At 42.8% G+C, this 26,803-nt stretch overlaps 1 protein-coding gene and 1 pseudogene across 1 annotated transcript in view; one reads left to right on the top strand and one right to left on the bottom strand.

The window, feature by feature from the left end:
- The window catches only part of C7 (complement C7), a 53,885-nt gene extending 30,609 nt beyond the window's left edge, over positions 1-23,276 (bottom strand). Inside the window, exons 1-8 of the mRNA XM_045847989.1 lie at positions 23,125-23,276; positions 17,480-17,535; positions 15,641-15,716; positions 11,674-11,815; positions 9,522-9,669; positions 8,324-8,462; positions 2,829-3,005; positions 1,359-1,602 (exon numbers count right to left, since the gene is read on the bottom strand). Coding sequence (XP_045703945.1) covers positions 1,359-1,602; positions 2,829-3,005; positions 8,324-8,462; positions 9,522-9,669; positions 11,674-11,815; positions 15,641-15,716; positions 17,480-17,535; positions 23,125-23,130 — 988 coding nt within the window. The 5' untranslated portion in view covers positions 23,131-23,276. The remainder of the gene's footprint in view (positions 1-1,358; positions 1,603-2,828; positions 3,006-8,323; positions 8,463-9,521; positions 9,670-11,673; positions 11,816-15,640; positions 15,717-17,479; positions 17,536-23,124) is intronic.
- LOC123824911 lies at positions 14,493-14,948 on the top strand (annotated as a pseudogene).
- Positions 23,277-26,803: the final 3,527 nt, after the last annotated feature.

Raw genomic sequence — 26,803 nt, 5'->3', positions numbered from 1 at the left:
ACCATCCCACTTTAATAGCAGCTAGTCACTATTTCTTGTTACAGAAAAGTAAATCAAGTGTGCTACCTCACATTTTTAAACTGCTGCTTTAATGAAATTTTTAAACACATTTAAAAAAAAAAGAAAGCTTACTCTCCTCCAAGGTCGTAAGGGTATCCTGACTGATGAGGAACACCCTGAAGCGAAGGTTTGGGATGGGGAAGGGAACGTGGGCATCAGCTTAAGGACAAAGTTGGGAAGGAGCAGGTTTGACTGGGAACGTTAGTAAACCAGGGCCAAAAGATCTTTGCAAAGGAAGAAAGGATAGTGAGTCATGGTTCCCTCCCCTCCATCCCACACTAGGGCAGCTGGTGAGGACCTCGGTGTGAAGTCCACAGAGCGTGAACTGAGCGGCACGCTCTGATTCCAATAAACAACAGGCATTTCCATCAGCCACACGGCGGAAGGCCAAAGCGTTCCAAGTTGACTTGGGAGCTGGTTAGATCTTTTTACGATCTACATGCCCTTTGATGTGTCTCAGAGCACTGAGTCTCCGTGTGTCACTCTGTGAGACAGGAGTTCTAGTGGCCACCTCACTGGGTGACAGTGAGGGTCACTGCTAAGATACAGAACTCGCCTGTCGGAAGGAAGGCAGCCAATGAATTTAAGCTGTAGTTGTAAGTGTTACATAGCAAGCAAACTTGTGATATCCAGAGGAGATTTTTTTAAAGGAATATGAGTGGTAAAGAACAGGGGTGAATAAAATAGTTCTTTAAAACCATCTTGATTTCTGCAATAACAGTCAATTCCTCATTAATTTCCCCTGAGGATCATTATGTAATCTGAGAAATGGGAAAGCTTAGAAAGTATCCTAAAAACCCAGTCAACACCCTCTGGAGATAGCTGAGACTGGTAATGGTTTAACTCACATTTCAGGGCACTGTCTAAAAGGATAGGCAGGCTTCTGAGTTAGGGTACAATATGATTCTGAGTTAGGGTACAATGGATTCTTACAGTTTTGGGATTCCTCTGCCATTTAATTTCTATTTGTCTTATTTTAAAGCTCGAACGTTTAAATGAACTAGATGTAATTGCCCCATGACAATCCTTGCAATGGTTTTTTATAACATGTTTTAAAAATACTCTACTGCGCCCTGGCTGGCGTAGCTCAGTGGATTGAGTGCGGGCTGCGAACCAAAATGTCGCAGGTTCGATTCCCAGTCAGGGCACATGTCTGGGTTGCAGGCCATGACCCCCGGCAACCGCACATTGATGTCTCTCTCTCTCTCTCTTTCTCCCTCCCTTCCCTCCCTAAAAATAAATAAATAAATAAAATCTTTTTAAAAAATGTAAAAATAAAAAAAAGTTAAAAAAAATACCTCTTTGTTTCATCTTCTCCGTGTCCACATAAAATAGAACCTTGTACTCTCCTCCTAAGGATCCCGACTGCAGAAAATGGGTCCCGTAGTCGTCGATCAACTTCCGGTAGGCGCTGTAGTCATACAGAGAGGGGAGGTGGGCGAGTTCCCTCCAGAAGGGCTCCGCGAGCTGTAGAAATTCTGGGTTGTTGTTGATGAACTGAGCCACCTCCACAGTGTTCTGGAGAACCAGCAACTGATAACTCTGTGGGAAGAGGAAAGAGTGGCAGGGGCTTTCGGTCCAAGTAAAAAGGTCGTGGAGGTATGGCCCTGTCCAATGTCTTCCTCGATAGCTGCCTTCACCCCAGACTGCAGGAGACTTAATTTTGATGCATGAGAAGGTGTCTTCTGGGCCCACTCACTTGGAGCAATGGAAGGAATTTTGGGGATCCCAAGTGGGAATAATATCTGAGGGATGTCATGGTAATGTCTTCTGTACACGGCCTCGAAAACACCGTGACCAAGTTGGTACGCCCTCCTCAACTACAGAGAGAGAACCAACTTCATTAGCTGCAAAACAATCTCACAAATAAGTATATAAAACAATGTGTCCCTAGGACCTGCCTCTCAGGGGTGACTTACAGGTAGGGTGACTGTATAATTAGCTCCCATACTGAAGTATTGACAAGTTAAGCCACTTTATGATGAGGTCTTTTAATTACTTCTTAAGCATGTTTCATGATGTTCATGAAAGATCTACCGTTACCAAATCTCACTTACGTGAAACAATATGAATATGATAAACGTTTCTACAGCTCACATTGCCTCTGCTTCTTAGTCATAAAACAAACAAAATACTCTTTTATACCTCCCTTGTGTGATTTATTAATCAAGGTAATGACTTTAGGAATGAGATAAAATATGCAAATTGTGAATGATCATCAGCCTGAAATTGTTTTCAGCAATAAGTGTATATCAGTTAGTGCGATTCATGTTACTATTCGGGTTGCCCAAGACGAAAGTTTTGACATTTCAAATCAACAAAGTATCTTAAGTCTTTTAACTTCCTTATGTGAAATTTTGGTATCTCAAGAGCAATGAAGTATTTTAAAGTTTTTCTAGGATTAGCATTTAGGAGGCACATACTAATTGGATTTTTAAAGTTACAACACTTAAAATGGTAGCATCAGTAATCATGGATGAGAAACTTAGGACTAAGTTTTAACTAGAAGATTTGGAAGTAAGGTTTTTTTAGGTTTTGAGATAAGTAAAGGCACTTTAATGAAAAAATAAAAGTATAAATAAATATTCAAGGAGAGTTAACAAGACGAGACTGTACCTTTTAAAGAAATATATAGTGTTGTCTCTGGAGAAGACACGATTGCCCCATTTGTAAAAGGAAAGCTGGTGCTTTCGGCAAACACACTTGTTAATGTTATACATCCCCAAACCAGTAAAATATGGAAACGTTTACTAATGTTTCCTACTGACCTTTTGCTTCTGGTTTTCATTGTAATGTCCACTAGAAAAAGAAGAAGCAGAAGAACTTTTTGAAAGTCCAAAAAAGGATGTTTTTCTTTCAGATGATGAATAGCTTGTTGATGTTTCTTTTACATAAGACCAGCTACTGTTGTAAAATTCATAATTAAAGTCATTATTTATTTTCACCTATAAAGAAAATGAAAAGGTTTGCTATAAGCAGATGAAGATTTGGACATAATCAAGAATCTTTTATCATAGACACTTTCATATGGATACTTTCTTCATACAATCTCCAAAGGACTAAGGTCTTCGCTAACACAAAGCCGTGGTGTCTGTCCTTAAGACCAGGCCTGTGGGAGTATAAGGAACAGAGTTCATTCTGTAATGACTCTTCGTTAAGCAAGAGACATGGTATCAATAATGGCAATTTCACATGATTCACGAAATACATCTGTGTACAAACATCTTCCATTTTCCTTTGATGCTAATGTTTGGCCCCGAAGTGAACAAAGTAACAAGGCTACAATTAAAAAAGTATAAAACATTTGGTTCTTGATTGTTTTATTTATTTATTTATTTTTGCCTAACAGAGAAGAACAGAAATAGAAATAGGTTATATGAAGCAATGAAAGCATTTGGATTTTGTCTTGGAATGTTCTGTGTGATCCAGTAGCAGGTTTAACTCTCCAAGTCTGTTATGATTTATGCAAGCAAGCCTCTTAGCCACTTAGGTCAGCATCTCCTCACTCCCACGCCCTCTACACACAACTGCAAAAATCATCTTTTTTCAAAGTAGTATAATCTTAAATTTTCCTTAATACTTCTCTCCCCCCAGCTTAGATTCTGGGCTCCCTCTGAAATCACAAATTCAAACATCCTACACTGTAACACCGCTTACTCGTTTGACCCTCATTCTATTGTTTCTCTGTCATTCAGCTTCACAGACAAGCTCATCAATTTCTCTTCCTTTCTTTTCTCCTTATCAGCACCTTCACTTTTTCACCTCTTTCCTGTTGCAGTTATGACTTCAACCATTCTCTTGCCAATGAACTTAACTTCCTTGCATATGTGTGTCTGCCATGATGTTTGTCTGGCCAACACCCGACCTTGGTTCACTGCTTGCAGCCAAACTGCTTAGCCCCACCGTAGAAAAATCACACAACTCTAGGTCGCCGCCCCTGTAAGTCCATTCATGATTTCCAGCCTCAGTGGAACCTTCAACACAGTCTAGCAGTCCTATATTTCTCTATTCAATGTTTTCTGTCTCTCCCATTTCCTACAGTAACGGTTCCAGAAGTTCTGCAACTACCTCCATCCTCCAGCCTTACAACCATTTCCTTTCCTCTAAGAAGATGAACTGAACCTCTTTCTTTACAAACACCTCTGTCATCAGACAGAGTCCTCTTAACCTTCTGGCTAACCCAGCTACACAGTGATTGACGTTTCTTCTTTCCCTTTCTTCCACAAACGTCTCTCCTCCCGTCTAAGGCTAACTTCTCTGTCTCTTCTCAGTATTCATTTCCTCCCACCTCTTCAAAGGACATATTTAGTTGAGTATTCCCTCCCCTACAACGTCAACTTTTCTTTCTCTACCGTCTCATTCCTAGCAACACTTACACGTACTCTAACCCCATCAAACTGCAGGGACCCTGGAGTCACATGCACTTCCAGAGTCCAGGCCCCACGCCTGCCGTCTGCGACCTCTATCTATGATCAGGGCTACGTGTTTCAGCACTGCTTTGCCTCGGTTTCTTCAGCTGTAAAATTGAAATAACAGTACCTACTTTGAGTTATTCTAAAGAAGAAAATCGATGTAAAGCACTTAAAATCATTCTTCACATATAAATGCTTCTTCATGCACATACTTTTATTATTATTTAAATGACTGCTGGTTAACAAGCTAGATTTAGAGATCTCAGACATCTCAACAGAGTTTAAACAGGGGACGCAGAAGATAAAATAATTAAGCCGTAGCTAAAATTGCTTTTAGAGTATGTTTTTGTTATTCACTTGATATGCAGGTAGGATTTCTCTTCAAAATATAATAAAGAACATTCAAGGCCAAATACAGTAAGACCCGGGAAGTTATTTATTTTCTCCACCCTAATCTTCTACTCACAACTCATTTCGTGCTGAGAGTCAGTACCAATCTTTCGGCCGCCTCCCAGGGTCAACTAAGCAGACTGACCCCTCCCAGAGGGAGCCTGGGGCAGGAATGTGCTTATGTTTCAAAAGCTCCCTTGTGGTGGGAAACGCAGGAGGAATGAGAAATTACGCCTCAGCAAAAGCAAGCGGCTGACTCTGGGTTTGCCCTGAATAAACTCTAATGCTGATAACCAAAACAGAGCTTCTAACAGAGGTCTACTGATTCTGTTATACGATTATTTACTAATGTTTACATTCCAACAAACCAGAGGTTACCTTCTGCCTTGTCGAGAGCTGACCCCCGTGGCCCGAGGTCAATCTCCGAACTGTGGAGGATGGTCACCAGCCCACACCCCTCCTGGGTTTAGCACTTTGACGACTGACCCGCTGCCCATTGCTCCCTTCTCGCTTCCCCGAGGCTGGATCCTCAAAACATCTACATTCTTCACGACCAACAGCCTATAATTCCCCTCCATGGTGACAAACAACTACAAATCCAGTGACTGGAAAGGTGTTTAGATGTCAACCCAAGCACCAAGCCATGCGGAGAAAAACCAATGTCAGGACGTGCGGTTCCCAGATCATCCCTCGTCTTCAGAAGCTGGGGACTCCGGCACGCCTGCCTTCCAGCCACGTCACAAAGTCTCTTCCTTTCTATTCTCATTGTTCTGTAACTTCCTGAATTACACCCAAATACATACATACTTGTTTTCATTTCTCCCTCTTAGAATTATGACAGAATTATCAACACATCCTCCTACAAATAGAAAGAGAACATTTCCTCTACAAACGCCTATCTCACATTCTCCCTTCCAAGCACAGGTTAAATTTGAATATTAGCCCTGGCTGGCATAGCTCAGTGGATTGAGTGCAGGCTGCAAACCAAAGTGTGGCAGGTTCGATTCCCAGTCAGGGCACATGCCTGGGTTGCAGGCCACGGCCCCCACCAACCACACATTGATGTTTCTCTCTCTCTCTTTCTCCCTCCCTTCCCTCTCTAAAAATAAATAAATAAAATCTTTAAAAAAATTTTTGAATATGTATTATTCACCATGTAGAATTTAGAACTGAAGTACAATGAAATACAATGCACTGGGAGAGTAAAATATAGTAGAAAAATAAGGGGCTGCTAAGTTTGACAGGCTGGATCCAAACTCTACTGCTTAATGATTTTTGTGACTTCAAATAAACCAGCTAAAGTCCTCTCTCTGGGCCTCAATTTCTACATGGATAAAATTATACAATATCACTTGTCTTCCGAAGACATTGTGAGGAGCACACCTATACAAATTGACAAAAATAGTGCAGGTGCCACAAGAGATATTCAAATTGGTAACTATGACTATTTTCTACATCGGTTTCATGATTCAATAACTCTTGAATGTAATTTCTTCTGTTGTGAGTTGGAGGATGGTGAGATCGCTGTTCATAATCAAAACTGCTTTCTGGAGAGGGTTAATTTTGATAAACAAGGGTCCTTCTGTCTGAATATCCTAATCATTTCAGTTTACAAACTTTGAAATAATAGGTAGGAAGCAATGAATTGGAAATTTGGGGCATTCTGGGAAGAAGGGAGGAAAGCACTAAGAGAGGAGAACTTGGAAGAAGACAGCAAGGAAGAGGCCAAGAAGAAGAGCAACTGTGAACCTGCTCAGTGCCTCCAGGACAAAATAAAAGCAATCTCCGCAGTTGGAAGGAAGGAAGGAAGCAAGCAAGCAAAGGAGGGAGAGAGGAAGGAAGGAAGTGAGGGAGAGAGGAAGAGGGAAAGGAAAGGAGAGGAGGAAGAAAAAAAGGAAGAAAGAAAGGAAGGAGCTAAATCAGGATGAGACCGGAAGTTCATGTAGTTGAGCTTGTGGAAGGACAAATGTTTTAAGACAAAGGATGCCAACTGTTTTTGTTGAATGTGTTTGCACTACTGCAACAGAAAAATTTCTCCCCTATATTACCCACAAATCTTCAGGAATGTGCTCCAAAGCCCTAAATGCTTTTGCATCAGTAGATTTTGTGCTAAAATCAAGGAAGAGGGTGAGCTTCAGTGTATCTGATAGAAAGAGCATGTGAAAAAGCAGAAGCCTGGAGCCGGAGGAGAGTCTGACTGAGGCCGTCAGCGAAATATAAAAGGCAGGTAATGCGGACCACATCAGGAAGGGCAGGAAGCGCAGAGCACTCTTCCACACTGCTGGCGGGCCATCAATTGGCACATGTCGGAACCTTTACCTAGTAAAGCATGTTATAGACCAGGCAGCACCTTGAGTTCCAGGAGTGCCCTAGAGAAATCCTCCCGCATTTGCATGGCACTCTTGCACAAGAATGCTCAAGGCATTTGCATAAGAAACTTCAGGGAACAACATTGTAAATGCCACCTACATCAGCACGAATGAAACTCAACACAATAATTTTGAGTGAAAATAAATCCATAGAAGTCTATATACTGTATGAGTTATTATATAAATGGCCAAAACAGCCAAAACTAAATCACAAATTTTTAGAGATGAAGACATAGGGGATACACATATACAGAACAACAACAAAATAATTAATATAAAATATAAGATAGTGGTTGCCTGGAGAGCAGGGGTGGGGCGGGGAATTGATCAGAGAGGGGTAAATGAGAACCTTTAAGTCACTGGTAATATTCTAGTTCTTGAGTCAGGTGATGAGCATATATGGGTATTTGTTTTATTAGTTTTTTCAACTGCACGGACTTGTTATTCACACTCTCTTGTATATATGTGAAATATTTCACAAGTTAAAAATAAAAGCATTTTTAAGGGACACTGTGGCAATTCTAAGGAAATGATCGTACCAGGCACGGCCAGGGACCCGAGTTTTGACACCCACGCAGGGTCAGACCATGAGGTCCCAGGCCCACGTGGAGCAGAGGCAAAATGAAAATGAGGCAAATCGACATTTCAGCTCACATGGCACAGTCTGAAAGTACCATTGCCCAGAACTATAGAATATGTGTTCTTTTTTTTAAGATTTTATTTATTTATTTTTAGAGAGCGGGGAAGGAAGGGAGTAAGAGGGTTAGGAAGGCGAGAGGGAGAGAAACATCAGTGTGTGTTTGCCTCTCACATGGCCCCCACTGGGGACCTGGCCTGCCACCCAGGCATGTGCCCTGACCGGGACTTGAACCGGCAACCCTTTGGTTCGCAGCCCGCACTCAATCCACTGAGCCACATCAGCCAGGACGAATATGTGTTCTTTTTAAGTCCATATAAAATATTTATAAGAATGACTGCCTAACGGGCACAGGTAAACTCTCCACAAATACCAAAAAAAGGAACATCATACAATAATGATCTCTAGCAGCAAGTCCCGGGTTAGAAATAAGTAAAATCAAAGTCACGAAGTACCTGGAATGTGTAGGAGAGGATGTTCCCACTCAGTCTGTAGTAATCTCTTCCATCCCCACTGAACACCTTTCTGCACTGGCCGCCGAAACTCTTTGTGTTGAGGACTCTGTTCCTGACCTGGCCAGTGAGGGCGTTGTAACTGTTGTTTTGTTTTGTTTTTAAGGAAGAAAAGATGGCTAAAATCAGAAATAGCACTTGCTGCAAAAGGCATCATCAGAGAACTCCAGAAATACATCACAGTCAAGGATGTCTTAGAGAACAAATGATGAGAACAGCATCCCAGTGCACACCGTTCACTATCTAGCCTCCCTTGCTTGGTACAAGGGCTAAAACTGACATCTGGGAAAAGCCAACATCTCTGCAGTGTAAGAACATGTTTGGGCAACACACGGCCCTTTTGGATCTCGGGCAGCAGCTGGCTTTAAATTGAATCTGTAGATAAAGCCAATACAATTAAGATTACTCAGGGAGAGCTTTCTACAGCGAATTTCAACGGATTGTCTCTTAGCAAGTTGACTGATTGACCCTTTAGAGTAATTTTATCACTTCTCTGGCAATGAATTTTAAAATATCATAGGAAAAAAAATTACATCTATCGTTCTATAATAGATTATTTTAACGCCTTGAAATTTTAACTTGGGTTTCTGACCCTTAAACATTCTTCAGAATTTCTTTCAGTCCCAACTTTACCTGTAGATGAAATTTCTCAGCTAGTTTGAGCAATCACTTTTCAGCCTGAATATTCCCAACACACATCACCCCTTTCCCTGTTCTCATGCTACTGTCTTCATTCTCTTGAGTAGCCCTGTTTCACCGAATCAGCGCTCGCTCTCTCTCCCTCTCTCTCTCTCCCTCTCTCTCTCCCCCCCCTTCTCCCTCCTCCTCCCGCCCTCCCTCCCGCAGTGTGACCGACTATTCGGGTGTTTCCAGGGTCTGTGATGTTTACCTGGATGCAGGACTCTTGGTGCTAAAACCAGGACAGTCCAGGGACAATTGGTCACTAAATATATATATATTTACAGGTATACAGATAGGAACTAAAAGGGGGTTTCGGGATGTGGCAAAGAACTCTGAGCCGAAGACTTGACTATCAGGTGATTTACTATTCGATTTACAAAAAAAAAGCAAATAAATAAAGCAAAACCAAATGAAGACTTATAACCCACCAGTGTGCACAGGAGGTTGCCCAGCACCTTACCCTTTTCCGGTAAGTTCTATGTTGGGAGGAGGTTTATCGAGGTCACAGGAACGTCTGCTCTCCGTGTTCTCGCACTTGTCCTCATCAGCGCTGTCTTCGTCACAGTCGGAATCGCCGTTGCACACCAAGGATTTGCTGATGCACTGCCCTGCCCACGAGGAACGCCGCCACAGAAGATGCAAGAGGGAAGGAAGGAACCACCCCGTGGGGTCAGAGAGGTTTGCCTCCAATCCCCAGCGCCGTCCCCGCCTGCCAGCGTGAATTTGCCCTAAACCTTCAGCATGTCCAGGGGAAAACTGGTGATTATTTTTGTCCTCATTTGGCAACACGCAAAATTGACTCTCACCTTGGCCAGACACAAAATCGAAAATAAAACCTGAGTTCCCATTCCAGGCTTTCTCTCATGAGCAGCGGGCAGGCAGTCTGTCTGAATCCTCCCAAATCATACAGTGCCAACCACTGGGAGGGTAGTGTGCCCGCCTGCCCTCCAACTTTCGGTTTCTTTTCTGGAATCACTGACAAATCCGGCTCTTCTTGGCGATGCGGATGTGCCAGCTTGGAGAGCACAGGAACTGAGCCAAAGGTTAACACTCAGTGTTTCTGTAGCACCTACTCTGCGCAAGACACTCTTCTGGGTGTGGGGATACAGATATGGATAAAATGGGTATCTGTCAGGCTTTTAACGTCCTTTACAAAGCAACAGGAAGACTATGAAGACACAGATCACTGCCATTTAACACGGTCGTTGTCGCAGTAGACAGAAGCGCAGGGTTCTGAGGGCACACTGAAGGGCAAACAACCCCACCCCCAACCACCTCTCCAGCATCGTCTCCAGACATCCTGCCGGCTCCCCATGCCCTAGTCTTACAGGAATCAAGGCCAGGCCTTCTGTCATTGCCCTTGACCCTGCACCTACATTCTCCCAGCCTAGATGGGTTTTCTCTACCTATTACCCACTTATCTTCAAGAATCAAAGTACACACGATCTCCGCTCAGAAACCATCCCTGTCCCACAGGCTACCATGCATGCGCTTCCTCTCGTCCGCAGAGTAGGCAGGCACTGCACACTCGGTCCTGATAGCACAGCACGCACCCACTGTGCTGTCACTCAACCCAACGCAGCAACCATTTGTTGGGAGTCAGCTATGCACGAGGCACTCCAGGTGCGAAAACCCTATACAATACAGAGTGAGGCAAAAGTAGCTTTACAGTTGCTCCTATGGAAAGTACAATAATTAATAGATAAATAATAACACAAGCACCAACTCTGTATTTTGCGTGCTCACAACCGTCAACTTACTTTTGCCCCACCCTCTGTGTCTTCAGAGTTCACAGTCTGCCAAGAGACATCCAGGCCGACAAGTACTCCCGAATACAGATGGTGCAAGGTGTGCAGGGAACACAGAGAAGTGTTTGTTAATTAGCTTTATCAGTTCAAGTTTAGGGAAGGCTTCCCAAAGGAAGGGTCATTTCATTTGGGTTTTGAAAGTAAAATAGGAGTTTGACGGGTAGTGTTGAGGTGCACTTCTAACACAGAGACTATTTATGTAGTATTCTGTTCATAAAACTTTATTTTTTTAGGGAAGAGGCTATGTATTTCATTTCTAAACCCACAACCCTCCTCAGTATATCTGGAACATAACAAGAATAATAAATGTCTGCTAAAGGTTGTTGAACTAATCTGATTGCACGAATGCATCACAGACAATAAATCAAAAAATGGAAAAACTATGTTTCAACCGCCCTTGCCTTGGGGTGACCTGTATTGCTCCTTGATTAACTATCACAGTTGCTTTTCTTATAAATGTAATAATTTTGGTTGTAACATCATTTTTGCGCAATCTCAGTGTTCATGGTAGATCTTCACCAAAAATGCAATGTCAAGCACTGTTTGGGTCTGTCGGTGCTCATATTTCTTTTCAAAAGACAAAGGGTATCCCTGCTTTTATTACCATAAGCTTCCTCCTGATTTTGAAAGAATAATCGTTGAGTGTGTGATTATTATACCAATAAAAGCGACACCGATACTTGCGGGAAATTAACTTATCGGTCACTATAATTCAGTAAAATTCAACCAATAGATACTGAGCAAATCAAACAAATAGCATTCGGGTTTACACTCTGCATTGCTAACCCGGCGGAAAACGGATACCTGAAAGGCAGCGGAAGCGCTCTCCGCACCCCTCCTCCACGGGGCACCCCCGCGTGGGCTCACATGCTTGCGTCTCGAAAGCACTTCCGGCACAAGGCTGGCCGCCAAACTGCCCGTAAACCGCAATGGGCCGCCTGCGAGTCTAAACAACAAAAAAAAACAAACAGATTCCTTCGCCTGAGAAATAAAATCCGAGAAAAATCCAGACAGTTGGACAAGCAGTGTTTGGGAAACGTTTCTGGCGTCCTGCAGAAGCAAAATCTCTAAAGCAATGAACCCACAGACCCATGTATCCTTGAATCCAGTGACATTTGGATTATTATTATTACAGACTGTATGTAAACTTACTATGTGTGTTTACTATATATTTATTTACTATATACATTTACTGTCTGGAGTAAGTAGTAAATATATATATATATATATATTAGTGAATCTTTAAGAAAGCAACCTGAAAGTGTTAGCTGGGTAAATATATATGCAAATAGACCGCAATGTCGAATGACTAATTTTGGCCAAAGCTGTGTACCAAAAGCTAATTGGAAAAGCGACAATGAATTTGGCTGGAGAGCGGGGAATGGCATTGGGAAGGGGGTTGAGATGAAATGCAGTTATGGAAAATTTTAGAAAAGTGGCAGCAATTGAGTTGAGGTAAATGCTAACCTATTTCAGGAAGGCCAGGCCAGGCCAAACAATCCAGAAAGAAGTATGTTAATAGAAGCTTAAGTAGTCCAAAGGTGAAGCTACATCTACAAAGAAATTTTATGAGGTAATCAAAATCACTGACTTCTCAAATGGAAAAACAGGTTAAAAGCAAACTTCTGTGGGGGGAAATAGGGGACATTGAGAACATCGTCAAGCCAAGCAAGAAACAAGTCATCCTAAAAGGCACTAATCAGAATTAAAACATATTCAATGTTTAAGCAAAAGAAAGATCTACAAAATCCTCCCCCCACCAGCCAAGGCAATGAAAGGTACATCTTTTATGCTCAGCTCTTCCCTATTAATAAAAATGAACTCCATCAGAGATTCCAGAAAGTTTAAACTGTGAGCAAAAACCAACAGCGAAGAAGAGATAGGTTGAATCTATTTGTCCATCTTAAACTGGGTCAGAAGTGGGGGCGAAGGGTCACCGGCGTATGATTCGAACTCCGAGCACTTTTCCATCAGCCTGGGCACGGCTCTGGCATTTTTCAGTGGGGAATGGAACTCAGTACCAGTTTCTGGATAAGTTGGTAGTTTCTGTATTTAATGGATGAAGACAGCTCTCATGTTTGGCTTATTAATTTGACGTTCCCTGAAGTTCCGAAGCACAGATTGTGTTGTTTGTACATGTAACATTTTCCCCACTATCTACCAGCACCACTTTGATGACAGTCTATTCTCACCATCCCATTCTCACCTGTCACATCTGACCTTATGACCCCTTTTTCATTTTCACCTGCCTCTTTCTCAATGAAAATTTTGATTTTATAAACCAGGGATGAATCTACTGCCTGATGACCTTTGCTCAAAGGGAAAAAAATTGCTAACATGAAAAATATGTCCCATCTACTTGTCTTCAGTGTTCTTTCCTAAATTACACAAAGTTGTCTGTGGTTAGTTTTAGTGGATGTTTGCCTTGTCATTGGTGTGCTTTTCAGCCTGTAATCAGAGTTGTCATCTGCTATATTTCCCAGGAGCCACATTCTGCATTTGTGTGACTTATTTTGTGACTAACACTCATGAAGGCACTAAATATATGCGCTTGATGAAAATGGTGATTATGATGATGCTTCAAAATTATCTTCTGCAATATGTTTCTGCTGTTCTAATAATTAAAAAATAAAATTTAAATACATATTTTATCCAAACAGAATCACCTCTAGAATATTTTACACATATCAACTAATGTTGTGCACCTGAAACTATTATAATGTTACATGTCAATATAGTTCTATAAAAAATATTTAAACATTCAAATACTCAGAAACTTTAAAACAAGCATTATAGTTTTGGAATTTAGTCTAATAAAATTATCAGAAAAGAGAATATATAACTATGTATAAAAATGTTTATTAGCCCTGGATGGTGTGGCTCAGTGGATTGAGCACCGGACTGTGAAGCAAAGGGTCTCTGGTTCAATTCCCAGTCAGGGCACAAGACTGGGTTGTGGGCCAGGTCCCTGGTGGGAGGGCGTGCAAGAGACAATCACACATTGATGTTTCTCTCCCTCTCTTTCTCTCTCCTTTACCCTCTCTCTAAAAGTAAATTAAAAAATCTTTTAAAAAATGTTTATTGAAGTTTTCTTATAATAACCAAAAATGTAAATAATCTAAATATCAAACAATAGGTAGTAGATAAATAACTTTGGTGTATTTATATAAGGGAATGTAATACAACTGTTCAAATTCTTGCTAATAGTATGTTAGGTTAAAATGATAGAGCACAAAACTATGATCAAATAATCCTATTTTTATAAATCATAAACTAACAAAGAAAATAATATGAGAGAAATAAATATCAAAATGCTGGTATATTAGTTTCTTCTAAATGGTGGAATTATAAACTGTATTTTCTTTATCTATACTTTTCTGTTTTTTCTCCAATAAATAATTTATAGCAAGAGAAAAAGCGGACATTTTTAGAAGTACTCAACAATCTCTAGATCAGATCTGGTATTTTATTTGTGTTACTTAAAAATTAAGCTTTAAAACATTGCAAAATGGTTGATTTTTCATGGCCATTCACCATTTGTCAGACAAAACAAGGCAGTAATTTTGCTACTTGTTAGTGTTTATTTGAAAGAAGAAGAAAAATCGAGGCCACCACCTCCCAGGATGAGAGGAAGCAGGAGACGAGGCCCCGTGGCCGGCGCTGAGCTTGCCCGCAGCCCGGCTCTGATCCCAGCTGGGTCCAGAGTTGTGCCCAGACCAATTTCTGCATCAGTGTTAGCTCTCTCAACCAGAGGCGAGGACCGGAATGGGCTCTCAGTATCTAACGGGGCCCCGAGTCGGGTGTCGCGGCCAACGCACAGGGAGTTTCGGACCAGTGCCATCAGCAGAGACGTTGATGCTGCCGCCAAACGCGCTGGTGCAGGTGCGGCAACAGCAGGAGTGGCTGGTTCTGGCGCTGGGATTGAACGGTTTTGGCAGCCTTGTCATTGCTTATGCCAGAAACCCTCGGCCAAAGCTGCGGCTGTTCTCATAGACCCTCCTGCCGTTTGCCTTGTCTGAAACTATGGGTCGGTCTCTTTTTGTCTGATGGTTACTTTCTGGAAGTTGTTTGCCATGTAACAGACATCACTGCTTGAGCCCTGGCTGGGGAAGGTCAATTGGTGAGAGCTCATCCCCATACACCAAATTTGCAGGGTCAATCCCAGGTCAGGGCTCATGTGAAAAAATCAACCAATGAGTGCTCAAATTGGTGGAACAAGAAATCAATGTTTCTCTCTCTCTCTAAAATCAATACAATTGTTTAAAAATTATAGCCAAAATGTTGACATTCATATTGACTATTAATGTAATTCTATGTACCTGAATGTGACTCCAAACACCACACTATTGGTGTCATACAAATATACATAATTTCCAAAGTCATTTCATTACAAATGAAAACTTTTTTAAAAAGGGAAAAAAATAGAAGCCAGTAAACATGAAACAGATTTTGAATTATCTACTAATTTCATTTCATGCTATTCTTATTTCTCTAGTAGCTCAAGGGTTAGTGAGTTGCTTTTAATTGTTACCCTACACATATTTCTAGGCTCAAATATAAGATTTATAAAAGTTCTGTGAGAAAAAATTAGAATGCAAAAATTACTTTACTGCAAATTTAATTACTATACAAGTTATACTTCTTTTCCTTCGAAATTACTAATTATAATTTCAAGGAACAGAAATAGCACTCAAAAGTTAATGCCAGTCTGTCTATACCTAAGCTATTTCAGCACATAAGTAATAAATACAAATTTTCTGCATGGTCCTACCTGAGACTTCGTGCAACCGTTGCATTCCGACCAAGGGCCAAAGGAATCCCACTGGCAGTTGACTGGACTGGCGGGGCTGTCCAATGGGTCATCATCGTGCAGGCAGAGGGGGAAGCAAGAGGGCACACAAACATTGGCCAAGAATACTCAAAAACAGGCAAATACAGTTAAAAATTGCTTCACAGTTCTTTTCCTCAGAGAAACCAAAAGTATCCAAAACTGTATTTTTTAAAAAATGTAAAAAGAGACCCCCTTTTTTGGAGATTAATGTTTATTGAACACCTATAATGTATCAGGCACTATTTAGACGCTGGAGTTGTAGACATATTAAAAGAGATAGGTCACAAACCACGGACAGAGGGGAGGACTAAGATACAAATGCATAAACAAATAACCATGATAGAATAACACAGCCATAATTCATACTACAGTATATGTAATTTGAAAGATTCCATAACAAGTGTGGACACTGTGATGTTTCAAGGAAACATAGACACGGGAGTGTCCGGAGTTCAGAGGTATAAGGGAGAACATGAAGGAGGAAGGGGTTATGGTCTTCAAAAGGATTCTGGGTGATGAATGGGAGAGTTCTTCAGAACCTCTTCCAGGAGTGCTCACACCAGGAGCGCTAAGTGAGAAATGGGGTACTGAAAACTGGCCAAGGCTGAGTGGACAGGAATTTATTTTTAAAAGCTCCCCTGTTCATTTAGGTCACTTCTGAAGCACACATCCATAGAGGGGAAATTCAAGCTTAAATAATTTCACTCAAAAAAATGCATGTGGAAAATAGGGAGTTGATGCTCATGCAAGACGAAACTCCAGCTGTGTCATGGCTTAGGCCGAAGAAGTTAACGCAGCCTCACCTTAAAGCACATTGACAACAGGTGAAGGAAAGAAGCCTCCTGACTTCTGGAGTTTGAGCACATTTCTAGCCCTGGAAACATCGCAAGTTAAGGTGATCTGCGCTTATCTCAGGCCGTCAGGCAACTTTAAACGTAAGGAGACCCAGTCTGCCATCGGTGTGCCTCGGTGCTTCTGCGGAGCCAACCTTGCTGACCTGCAGTCTTGACGTGGCACCAGTGATCCAAATGCCTTGGACTCGTGGACCCTTGAACAATCTGAACTCTCTCTTTTTCTGGTTTGGGCCCCGGGGACGGCTGCAGCGCAAACACTGAGGCTTAGTAACAGACGCTGGCTTGGCCGGAACCTGTCTGTGCTCCCCACGCTCCCCACCTTGTCCAGGCCCCTCGAGGAGAGAGCCCCCGAGCACGTTTGTGCTGAAACCACCGCTTTCCAGCTCCGAGTCACGCCGCAGACTCTCAGCACTGGCTCAGCCCTCCTTGCGTCCCCAGTCACTAGCACAGAGCCTGACACATATTTGGATAGTTTGATCAAGTGAACTGACCCGGTCTGGTCCCACCAAACTGACTGAAAGCAAAGCAAGGCCATTGGTAAATGATGCTGCTTTTTTCCAGGTTTCAAGAGCCAATAAAACTAGTTTCTTAGAAAACTCTCAACCTTTAAAATCCAAAGGATGTTTTGCAGAGACTGTATGTAAAGATCAGACTCTGCTCCGAGCTGTGTAGCGCAGCTGAGCTTCTCTGAAATGCAGGTAAAACCGTGCAACTGGGACAAGCACAAGACCTCGAGGTGCTTTTCATCTTCAGCTCTCTTCCTTACAGTGAATAAAACAAAGTAAGAATAAGAATAAAACAAGCTTTTGCTTGTTGAAAAGATAAACATACTCAGGCTGCAATGTAGAAATCACCATGCTAAAGAATTTCCTAAAAACAAACAATTTTTTTAACGATTTCCACACACAATTCAAAAAATTCTTACCTTGAAAAAACTGGGAACTCTCCTATAAATCCCACCAAGATGAATAAACTTATTGCCTGGGGAAAATAAAAGCATTATTTTAGTTTGCATTACTTTCATGAGTTGAAAGCAAATTCCTTTGTGCAAGTCAAGATTTGTGGTTCAGGAATACAAAGAGTGAGAGAACCACAGAAAAGGCTTGATGACTCAACTTGTCTTTTAAGTTCCCGGTTTAAAAGAAGGAGCTCCTACCCTTTGCGACAGCATGGATGGAGCTGGAGAGCATTATGCTAAGCGAAATAAGCCAGGCAGTGAAAGACAAACACCATATGATCTCACCTTTAACAGGAACCTAAACAACAAAACAAACAAACAAGCAAAATATAACCAAAGACACTGAAACTGAGAACAGGCTGACAGTGTCCAGAGGGGAGGGAATTTCAGGGGAATTTCAGGGAAAAAGGGGAAGGGTTTACAGGAACAAGTATAAAGGACACATGGACAAAAACTAGGGCGGGTGGAAATGAGAGGGAGGTGGGGAGGGCTGGGTGGGTGGGCTGGGATGGGAGTAAAAGATAGAAAATTGTACTTGAACAACAATTAAAATAAAATTTTAAAAAAAGATTGGGAGCAAGGAAAAAAATAAGTGTTTAATATAATTCTGTTCAGCTACCTCTGCGATTCATTTCTGTAAGAACAGCTAGGAGCTGGGCGATGTCATGCACAAATTAAAAACTCTCACTAGAACGAGAAACTGTTGCAAGCATTTCTTTACGTTCCCATGATCTTTGCATTCCTTTCTCCACTGTCCATCTCTCTAACTTCAACACCCATGAGCACAGCCAAAGGGGAAAATTCCGGAAGACAGTGTAGCGCCCAGGGATGAGGAGTTAGAGGGGGAATAAACTTCATCAACGAAGAAGCAGAACCGGAGACACGGCCCCGTCCAGAAAGGCGGCGATGCGCATCCTACTCCTTATCGGCCTTTGAAAGCCTCTGAGGCCTTTGATCCTCGTCTTTCCCTGAGAACACCCGCTAAACATTGTGTGTAAAACCTCACTACCAGCAGGCACACTTTGTTAGAAAAGTCAGATGTGTATCGAGAAGAAATCTAAAAAGAAATCGGACACAGGATAATCGTTTATTTCCGGTTGTGAAATTGCAGGTGATTTCTATCACCTTACTGTTCCTTTTAAGAATCTTCCTACTTCATGTGACAACTGAAGGTGCAGGGAACACAGCTCACATCTTTACTGGAGGTGCTCTGAGCCTATCAAATGCATTCCGTTCATAACCCAGTTTAACCAATTTAAAATCATCTTATCCCCTCAGGTTAACAGGCCAATATTCTTTCTCTTCTGCCCCCAAACTCTTTTCTGTCACTGCTGCTGGGGAGTGGCTTCCCAACATTTTCCTCGGGGCCTTCCTTTCACCCTCCGAGACCCCCGTCCTCATATTAGGTATCTTCCTTCAGTTAAAAATCCTTCTCACCTACCTCTACCTCTGTCTTCCGTACTTCTACGCGTCCTCTTGCCTCTCATTCTGATTGGCACAGCCGAGGAGCTGTGAGCACTATGGAGATGAGTAAATTGGCTGGGGGGCGGGGGGTGCAGGGGGGAGGCTGGGACACATCCTGAGTTTTCATGGGAAGCACAGAATATAAAGCAACACCTCTTAAAGGTTTTTTTCCCCCTAATTATAAACTACATTTTTTTTCTTTTTTCAATATGTCTCTGTGTTCTCAATTTTCCTGCCCCTGGGAATGCTTGTCTCATAGCTTTATGAGTCACTTCCAGGGATGAACAAATTTTCAGAAAATAAAAATTGTGGAACAACTGAATAGTCAAATTTCAATGTACCATCCGATTTTAAATTTCTCTCCTATTCCCGGTGCCTAGATGCTTATAAACGGGGAGGAGTGATCGTCTGCTTGTCTTCCCCACCCCAACCTACCCCCACCCCAAGCTGCCTCTATCTTCTTCAAAGTCAGAGCCACAGCAGTGAAAGAGGAGAGAGCCCCCCAAAACTTCTTTGAATTATTAGATTCATTGGGGTGGCATTGCTTGACTCATTCAGCGGGGGGCTGGTGATGGTAAATCGGGGGGTGTTGGATGTTCAAACACCAGTTCTTTGCCTCTCACAGCGTTTTCATGGTTTTTTTGGATGCCGCCCCTCCCCCCACCCCCACCGGAGATGGGGATCTACAACCACTGGTCTCCGGTAGAAATGCTTCATCTTCTTGGCTGTCACTCTGACTCTCAGCGGTGCTGCTCCCTGGGGCCGCTCCAGTGCTGAGGCCGTCTGTGCGCATCGCCTTCCCCGCAGACAGCCTCTCGGGCAGAGGCCACATCTGGCCGGTGAGATGCCGCAACAGGCTCTCGTTCTCGCCGGTGCTCAACGGCCACGACGCACCTGCTACCGCCGTGGTAGCTTGTTCTGCTAAAGGCAGGTCGGTCAACCGGCCCGTGCCTTTAGATTTTCTCAGATGTGAGGAGGTGTCATTCTCTACATCCTTCACACTCAAAGGGACACAGTCTTACATAGTCTCGAGGATGGAGGTGGCCGAAGGACACTAGACAGATTCAGGGCTCCTCTTTCTGTAAGACTGCACTGAATGTCTAATACTTCACTTTAACATGGGGGCTCACTGAGCACTTACTGTTCTTGGCCTCTGACTCCCAGCCAAATCAGGAATCATGAAAAAAATCTTTTTTTTTTCAGATTCTGTTACATATGTCTTAAAAGGATTTCAACTATAATTTAGGGAATATCTTTTTTCCATCAAAAATGCCCTTGACACCACCTTCCCCATATACATACTACTTACTATAACCCACGAACACCGGCTTATTACAAAGTCAGTTTCTGTTCATGAGTGACACAACCTGAATCTAATGACCAAAAGAATTTCTTAAGAATTTGCTAGCTGTGGACCAGAAAATGAAGCAATTGTCATTTCTTGCCTTTGGAAAGAGTGTCTTACCAAAGGGACACATTAGAAGACACATTAAAGACAAAGATAGACATACAGCTGCATTGACTCTATAAAAGAATTACCTAGTCGAAAAGACGTGATGTCCTCATTCTGTGTGATATGGTGAAGTTGGAACTACATTTCCCAGAATTCTCTCTTTCATTCTTTCTTATCACTGCCTGAGCATTAGTGCTACTTCCTTCTTCTAACCTGTTCCAGCTACAACCACCATCTCCATCCTCCTAATTTCTTCAAGTCTGGTCATGTGTGTTTGTCTATTGAACCATGAGCACATTTGGGGTAAAAAATAAAATAATTTCTGTAGCATACACTGGGTTTCAATGTCCACTTTTTTAAGTAGGAAAAATCAAAGTTAACTTATTAGCATTTCCTAATATTTAATATCTTGGTCAGTACATTTTTGAACATAGGGCACCATTTAAATGAAGAAGTTAGATTTTAACATCAATTTACTTACATCTTTATTAGAAATAAACATCAATTTGCAACTCTTCTAACAATAAATGCACAATGGTCCAATAATATGATTGCGTACTCCAGAGCCATTGGAAGGACGTGATAGATTCTAATGACAGGAGAACACGCTCATGATATAATGACTAAGAAGACCCAGATTTGTTTTGACAGCAATTTAATAAAGTATATTTTGTACATGTTCATATAAAAGTCTGAAAAGAAATGGATTGAAATGCTAATAGTGGTGACCAGTGGGTGGACAAATAATATCTGTTATCTTCTCTTTTAACTTATTTTTCCCAGTAAGGTAGTATTGTAATATGGAGAAAGACATGTTTTTTTAAAGATTTATTTATTTATTTTTAGAGAGGGTTGGGAGGGAGAAAGAGAGAGAGAGAGAAACATCAATGTGCGGTTGCTGGGGGCCACAGCCTGCAACCCAGGCACATGCCCTGGCTGGGAATTGAACCTGCGATGCTTTGGTTTGCAGACCGCACTCCATCCACTGAGCTACGCCAGCCAGGAAAGACATGTTTTTTAAAGGCACACATACCAACACCGTCTGATGAGCGAAGACATCTGAGAACATCAGATCAACCCCGGGTGCAGAGAGAGAGCGGAGAGGCCCTGACTTGAGACATCGTGGTGCTGGACCACACGCCAGCCCCAGGAGAATCAGGCCTGAGGTTCACAAACCCCGGGTTCATCTCAATCAGGGGAGGAGATCGTAAAAGGCTGGGCCACAGCTGGGTCAAAGGGAAGCCCTTTTTGCTCTGAAACATTTCTGAAGCACTTCAAACTCAAGTTATCTCCTAACCAGTGGACACAGAAAGAACCAGGGGATTCTGGGACGACCTCCCTGAATTTCGTTCCCATGGCTGGGAGGACAGGGCAAAAGCACGCTGCCCCTTAAAAGGCCAGACCTGGAAATCATTTTTGGTGTTGTCTTCAAAGCCCAAGTTCCCCTTCTCTGTAATGTATCACAAAAGTATTCCCTTCAGGTTTGTTCATAAAAAATATGAACAAGTACTTTCAAATACAGAATTTTGTATACCACTTTCAGGGAAATAATTACTTTATTGTCATGGCAGAATAATACTATAATAATCAATGACTGTAGGCAAATTTTAAAAAACAAAACAATTATTAAGATGTCTCATTATAAAATAAAGAAATTGGCTTATGTCTAATAAAAATATTAGGAGGAGATATATTAGCTAGATGACCCCAAGAAAAGCATCATATTGTTTCTGAGCTAACAAATATCCTAAAATTTTAAATAAAAAATACAAGACACTAATAAAAATTAGATGTTACCATAATTCTAACTTTGTAGGGTTACTTGGTATTCCAGCATCACAACATTGGGCAAATTAGCTTTGTGATTGTGTTTAATTTTTAGTCACTTAAGTCCAGGTCTGAGCTCCCCCAGAGCCATCGTCCTGCCCTGCTCCAGCCCCATCGGACATGGAACACAGATTCCCCATCACAAATGGACAGCAAAGCGACCACAAAGGCAACCTAGCAGCTGATAGGACTGAGGAATTCTTGTGTTGGCATTATATTGCAAAACTTTTAAAGTTTAAAAACCAAAGTTTTCAATAAGAAAAGTATAATAGCAATTTCCAGTTATTTTTGCATCCCAGAAATATAGTCAGAGAGTGATTTCTGTCTTTGGTCCTCTCATTGGTTGAGTAGGAATTTTTTTTTTATCATGTGGCCATTTTGCATTGGGCCACCGTGTGTATTTGCTAAACCTTTAGTTTCATTCCAACTACCTGTGCCGTCCACTGTCACAGTCCTGACCCTCTGAGATTCCGAGTCTCTGAAGTCTCTTTTTTCAATGAAGCTGTCACAGAAGTCAGATCACAGGGGCTCGCTGCCTGGCTCCAAATCAAACACACAAAAATCCACTGGAGGGAATTGTTCCCTAAGAAGTAACAGTGGTACTATTGTATTTCCTAATGGCTTTCTCGGGTCTTTCATAAACATTGTCCCCAGTTTCTGACTCCCAGACCTCTGAACCGATCATTTAATCCCAGGTCAAGGAAAAGGAACCTGCTTTGGCTGACCTGTTAAATGTATTTAAGGATTTTAAAAATCACCTCTATCTTCCCTGTTTTCCATGTCCTCTCCTTATTTGAGTTATTCCCACTATGCCTTAGTCTTACGTGCGACAGCTCTGTTTACAAAAGGAAGGAAATAACGATCTCACCTCCATGGTGGGGAACACATTCAGGGCAGGGGAGAGGATGGAACCTCCTCCTGTGCGTGCCCGGTGAGTTCTCAGCGGCTGAGGAGCCCAGCAGAGCGCGCCCTCCCAGGCTCGCCCTCTGTGCTGGGTTAGGGCTGCGCCTGGTCCACTTATATAGACTCAGCTCCCACCCCAACCAGACTCTCCGAGAGAGAGAGAGAGAGAGAGAGAGAGAGAGAGAGAGAGAGAGAGAGAGAGAGAGAGAGAGAGAGAGAGAGAGAGAGAGAGAGAGAGGAGCCTGCCCCTGGGATTAGTCCGGGTCTTGAAGCCAGATGCATTGTATCAATCTGCAGAGGCTGAGCTCCAGCCAGCTGGGGCTGGTTGCATACGGAGTTTTGAAGAAACATCTGTAAATCAAGAAAGGCAGAGAATGTTCTCCGTTCAGCGTTTAAGTGCTTCTCAACCAAAGGAGGCTGTGTGTGAGACAAGGAAGAAGCCTTCATCCTTTATCAATCTACTAAACTGAGCGAACATTTACATGATTTTTTTTTTTTAAAGGGTGTTACACGCCAGACTTAGAGATTAAACACTTTGTGGGAGAAAAGATCTAAATGCAGTTCTGTCACTCAAAATGTAAATGGAACATTCTGGACTGGAAGCCTCCCCAACCCGCCCCCCCCAAAAGTATATATGGTCTAAAACAATACGATAACCCATACCCATCCTCCATGCTTGACGTTCACAGAATGATCAAAAAGAACATTGGTTTTTGTGGGGTTTTTGCAAATATGTTAAAAGGCACCACTAATTTTTCCAAGAACTGCCCGTATCCTTTGCTAGCCAGACCACTGTGTCTGAAAATTCTTCTCACAGTCACCACCCAGGTCCGTTTTCTCTTCCTCAGCTGTCGCCTTGCCTTACTCTGCCGGATCCGCATTTTTCGTGGCTTTGCATTATTCTAGCAGCTCTCCAGCGTTGCTTTCACAGATTTCATGAAACACTGCATGTTTGGTAAGAGTTTCTCGGCTTTCTAGTAAGCTGAGCTACAGTTTTCTTTGCGTGGTTTGGCTAAACAATCTGACACTTGCTGTGGGGTGTTAGGAGTAGGAGAGACACAAATGCTAAGTGGGAGAAGACATCTAACATAGAACTGGGAATGGAGGCATCTTCGGGAAGAAGTGCCGTGGAAAGGGACAGAGGTAAAGCCACGGGCATGAGGAAACATGGCCGGAGGGTCCGGAGACTGATCACAGTGAAGTACAAAACCACAAGAAATGCTGCTACTCGGGGAGCGAGAAGACGGAGGAAAGCCAGGCAGGAGAGAGGGAGAGGGTGCAGACGAGAAGGAAAATGAGCGCAGGGCACATAGAGCCCACTGGGGAGAATCTCGGGAGAAGCGTGGGGGCACTATGCAGAGGTCAGAGAGAGGGAGTGCTGATGCAGACCACCCCGCCCGGCACGTACAGCATCGTGCCTGAACTGAGGGCAGAATTCCCTCAGGATGTATTTCCTGCTCTGTGCTGCAAGGCCCTTGAGAATCATTAATTTTGAAGTTAACCAAGATTAAGAGGTTGTGTGTGTTATGGAGCAGAGTTTCTTGGCAGCTGAATTATGGGGCCGTTGGGCCTTATCATCCCCTGTTGGCGGAGGGGGTGAGAGGGAGCTGCGCAGTGCACAGAGGACACTCAGCAGCTTCCCACGAGACGACAGGAACACCCTCCACGGTTCCGGCAATCACAAATGTGTCCAGACATTGCCGGAAGTCCCCTGGGGGCAAGGTCACACCGGCCTCCGTTGAGGAGCACTGGGATATGTCTCCTCCTGGCAAATGCCCAGGCTTCGAGTCACAAGCACAGTGCACAGTGCGTTACAGAGCAAATGTTCGGGAAGTTCTGCAAATTAAATGCATGGCCATTTAAATGTCCTGCAAGTTCGACACCAAGTAATACTTTTTTTAACTTTTCTCAAACCAGAGTTTCCCAGATTCATGTGACCACAGAACTTGCATTTCTAACAACCCCCCAAAAGTGGTACTGTACCATGCTCCAGTAAGTGATATCTTTGCCCAAACTGAATGGGTAGAGGGGAAAGCAGGTTTCTGCTGGTCTGGGGGAGGGTCCTCAAGGGCCCAGCGCTTTCCCCAACTCCTGCTACAACACACCCCCTTTTCCCAGTTAGTCTTCACTTTGCTTGGTGGCACCTCAAAATCTGTTGACAGCCCTAGACCCTAGTAAAACTATTAAGACCACTGATGACATCAAGAAGCTGTTCCGGTCCACCTAAGGGGAGATACTTGAAAACATTCATTTTAACAAGCCCGTTTCATTTACTAGCCATTGGATTTTGTTGTGAAGAGTTGCAACAGATCCCGCTGACTCTGGAGGCACAGGAGAAATGAACTCACTGGGGAAGAGTAAAGCCTCCTTCTCTCTCTCCTGTTGAGACTGTTACGATAAATATTAAAACTGCCAGGGGTTGGAGCAAAGAAGCAACAGCACCCCCTAGTGGCGGGTGTGCTCAGTCCCTCTAGTAAAACAAGAATGTTAGGCTCTGGAGTTAAACCACTTGGAAGCAGTGAGAAACACCGAATCTTCTGAGGTTCCCAGTCAAGCGCTTGTTAAGCTGGTAAGTGCTCTAGGTGGTGTCTCCTTTTCCACTGAAGTGTCACTGTGTGAACAGTGAAAAATGACTTTCAGGCAATGCCTTCTCCAAATCAGTATTTCAGCAAAATAATGATTGTTAAATGTTTTATCATTATACCTAATAAGACTCTGCCCATCTCTGCCAGCAACACTGTGAGCAAGATCTGTGACTGCCACGCACATCCTCACAGTATCACCCGGTTCCGCCAGACGAACGGATGGACAGAGAAGCAAACGAGCCTGTAGGAGAACCTTCACGATGCTTGTTCTAGCACACCCCCGAATGACACAATAACAGCAGCTAACAAAGTAAAATGAAATGGTTCAAAGTTTTATTTTTATTTTTTTTATTTTTTTATTTTTTTATTTTTTTATTTTTATTTTTAATATTTTTATTATTAAATGCAGTATTTAATTGCATTAAATACTGCAATTGGAGCACTAGTTTAAAGTGAGGTCGCTATTAGTAGCCTCTGTTGGCATCCAGTCCTTCCCATGGAAGTTGTTTAAGGTTGAAATGGAGTAAGAGATATTTATAGGGCTTCACACTCCTCTTTTAGACAGAAGTCATTGCCCCTGATAACATTACACATGACTTCCCTCCCTCCTTCCACCCCCCAAACAAAAATCCAGCTACCATCAGGAGGCAGTAAGACTGGTTTGTCTTAAGATTTTCAGTAGTGGAGGGCAGGTACTTGCTAAATGTAGGAGAAGGCCCCATTTGTTGGGGTGTCCAACTGCCATCTGGGATTTCCCATTCTCTGCGATGCACACGGTAGCAGCGGCCTGCAAGTCCCAGATACACGTCATCTGGTTCACGTCGGAATGATGTCGGACAGCCCTGAACAGGAAGACACGAAATGCGAAGATTTCCCTGGTTCCTTGCACAGGAAGGGTGCGTAGCAAAGGGCAAGGCCGTCTATTTATGCTACACTTAAAACCTGTGGTGCCTGCAAAGACGGTTGGGACTGTCTGGGGCCTTTTTGCTTTTCTTTTCCAGATCAAGCGTTCAGCATATTGTAGCCCTGAAATAAAAATTAATCAGTCTCAGGTAATAC

Source organism: Phyllostomus hastatus, unplaced genomic scaffold (genome assembly GCF_019186645.2).
Source record: "Phyllostomus hastatus isolate PE091 unplaced genomic scaffold, TTU_PhHast_1.1 phas_contig_58, whole genome shotgun sequence".
Lineage (NCBI taxonomy): Eukaryota > Metazoa > Chordata > Mammalia > Chiroptera > Phyllostomidae > Phyllostomus > Phyllostomus hastatus.
Note: the sequence above shows the minus strand (reverse complement) of the source record. Positions and strands in the feature narration are given on the sequence as shown.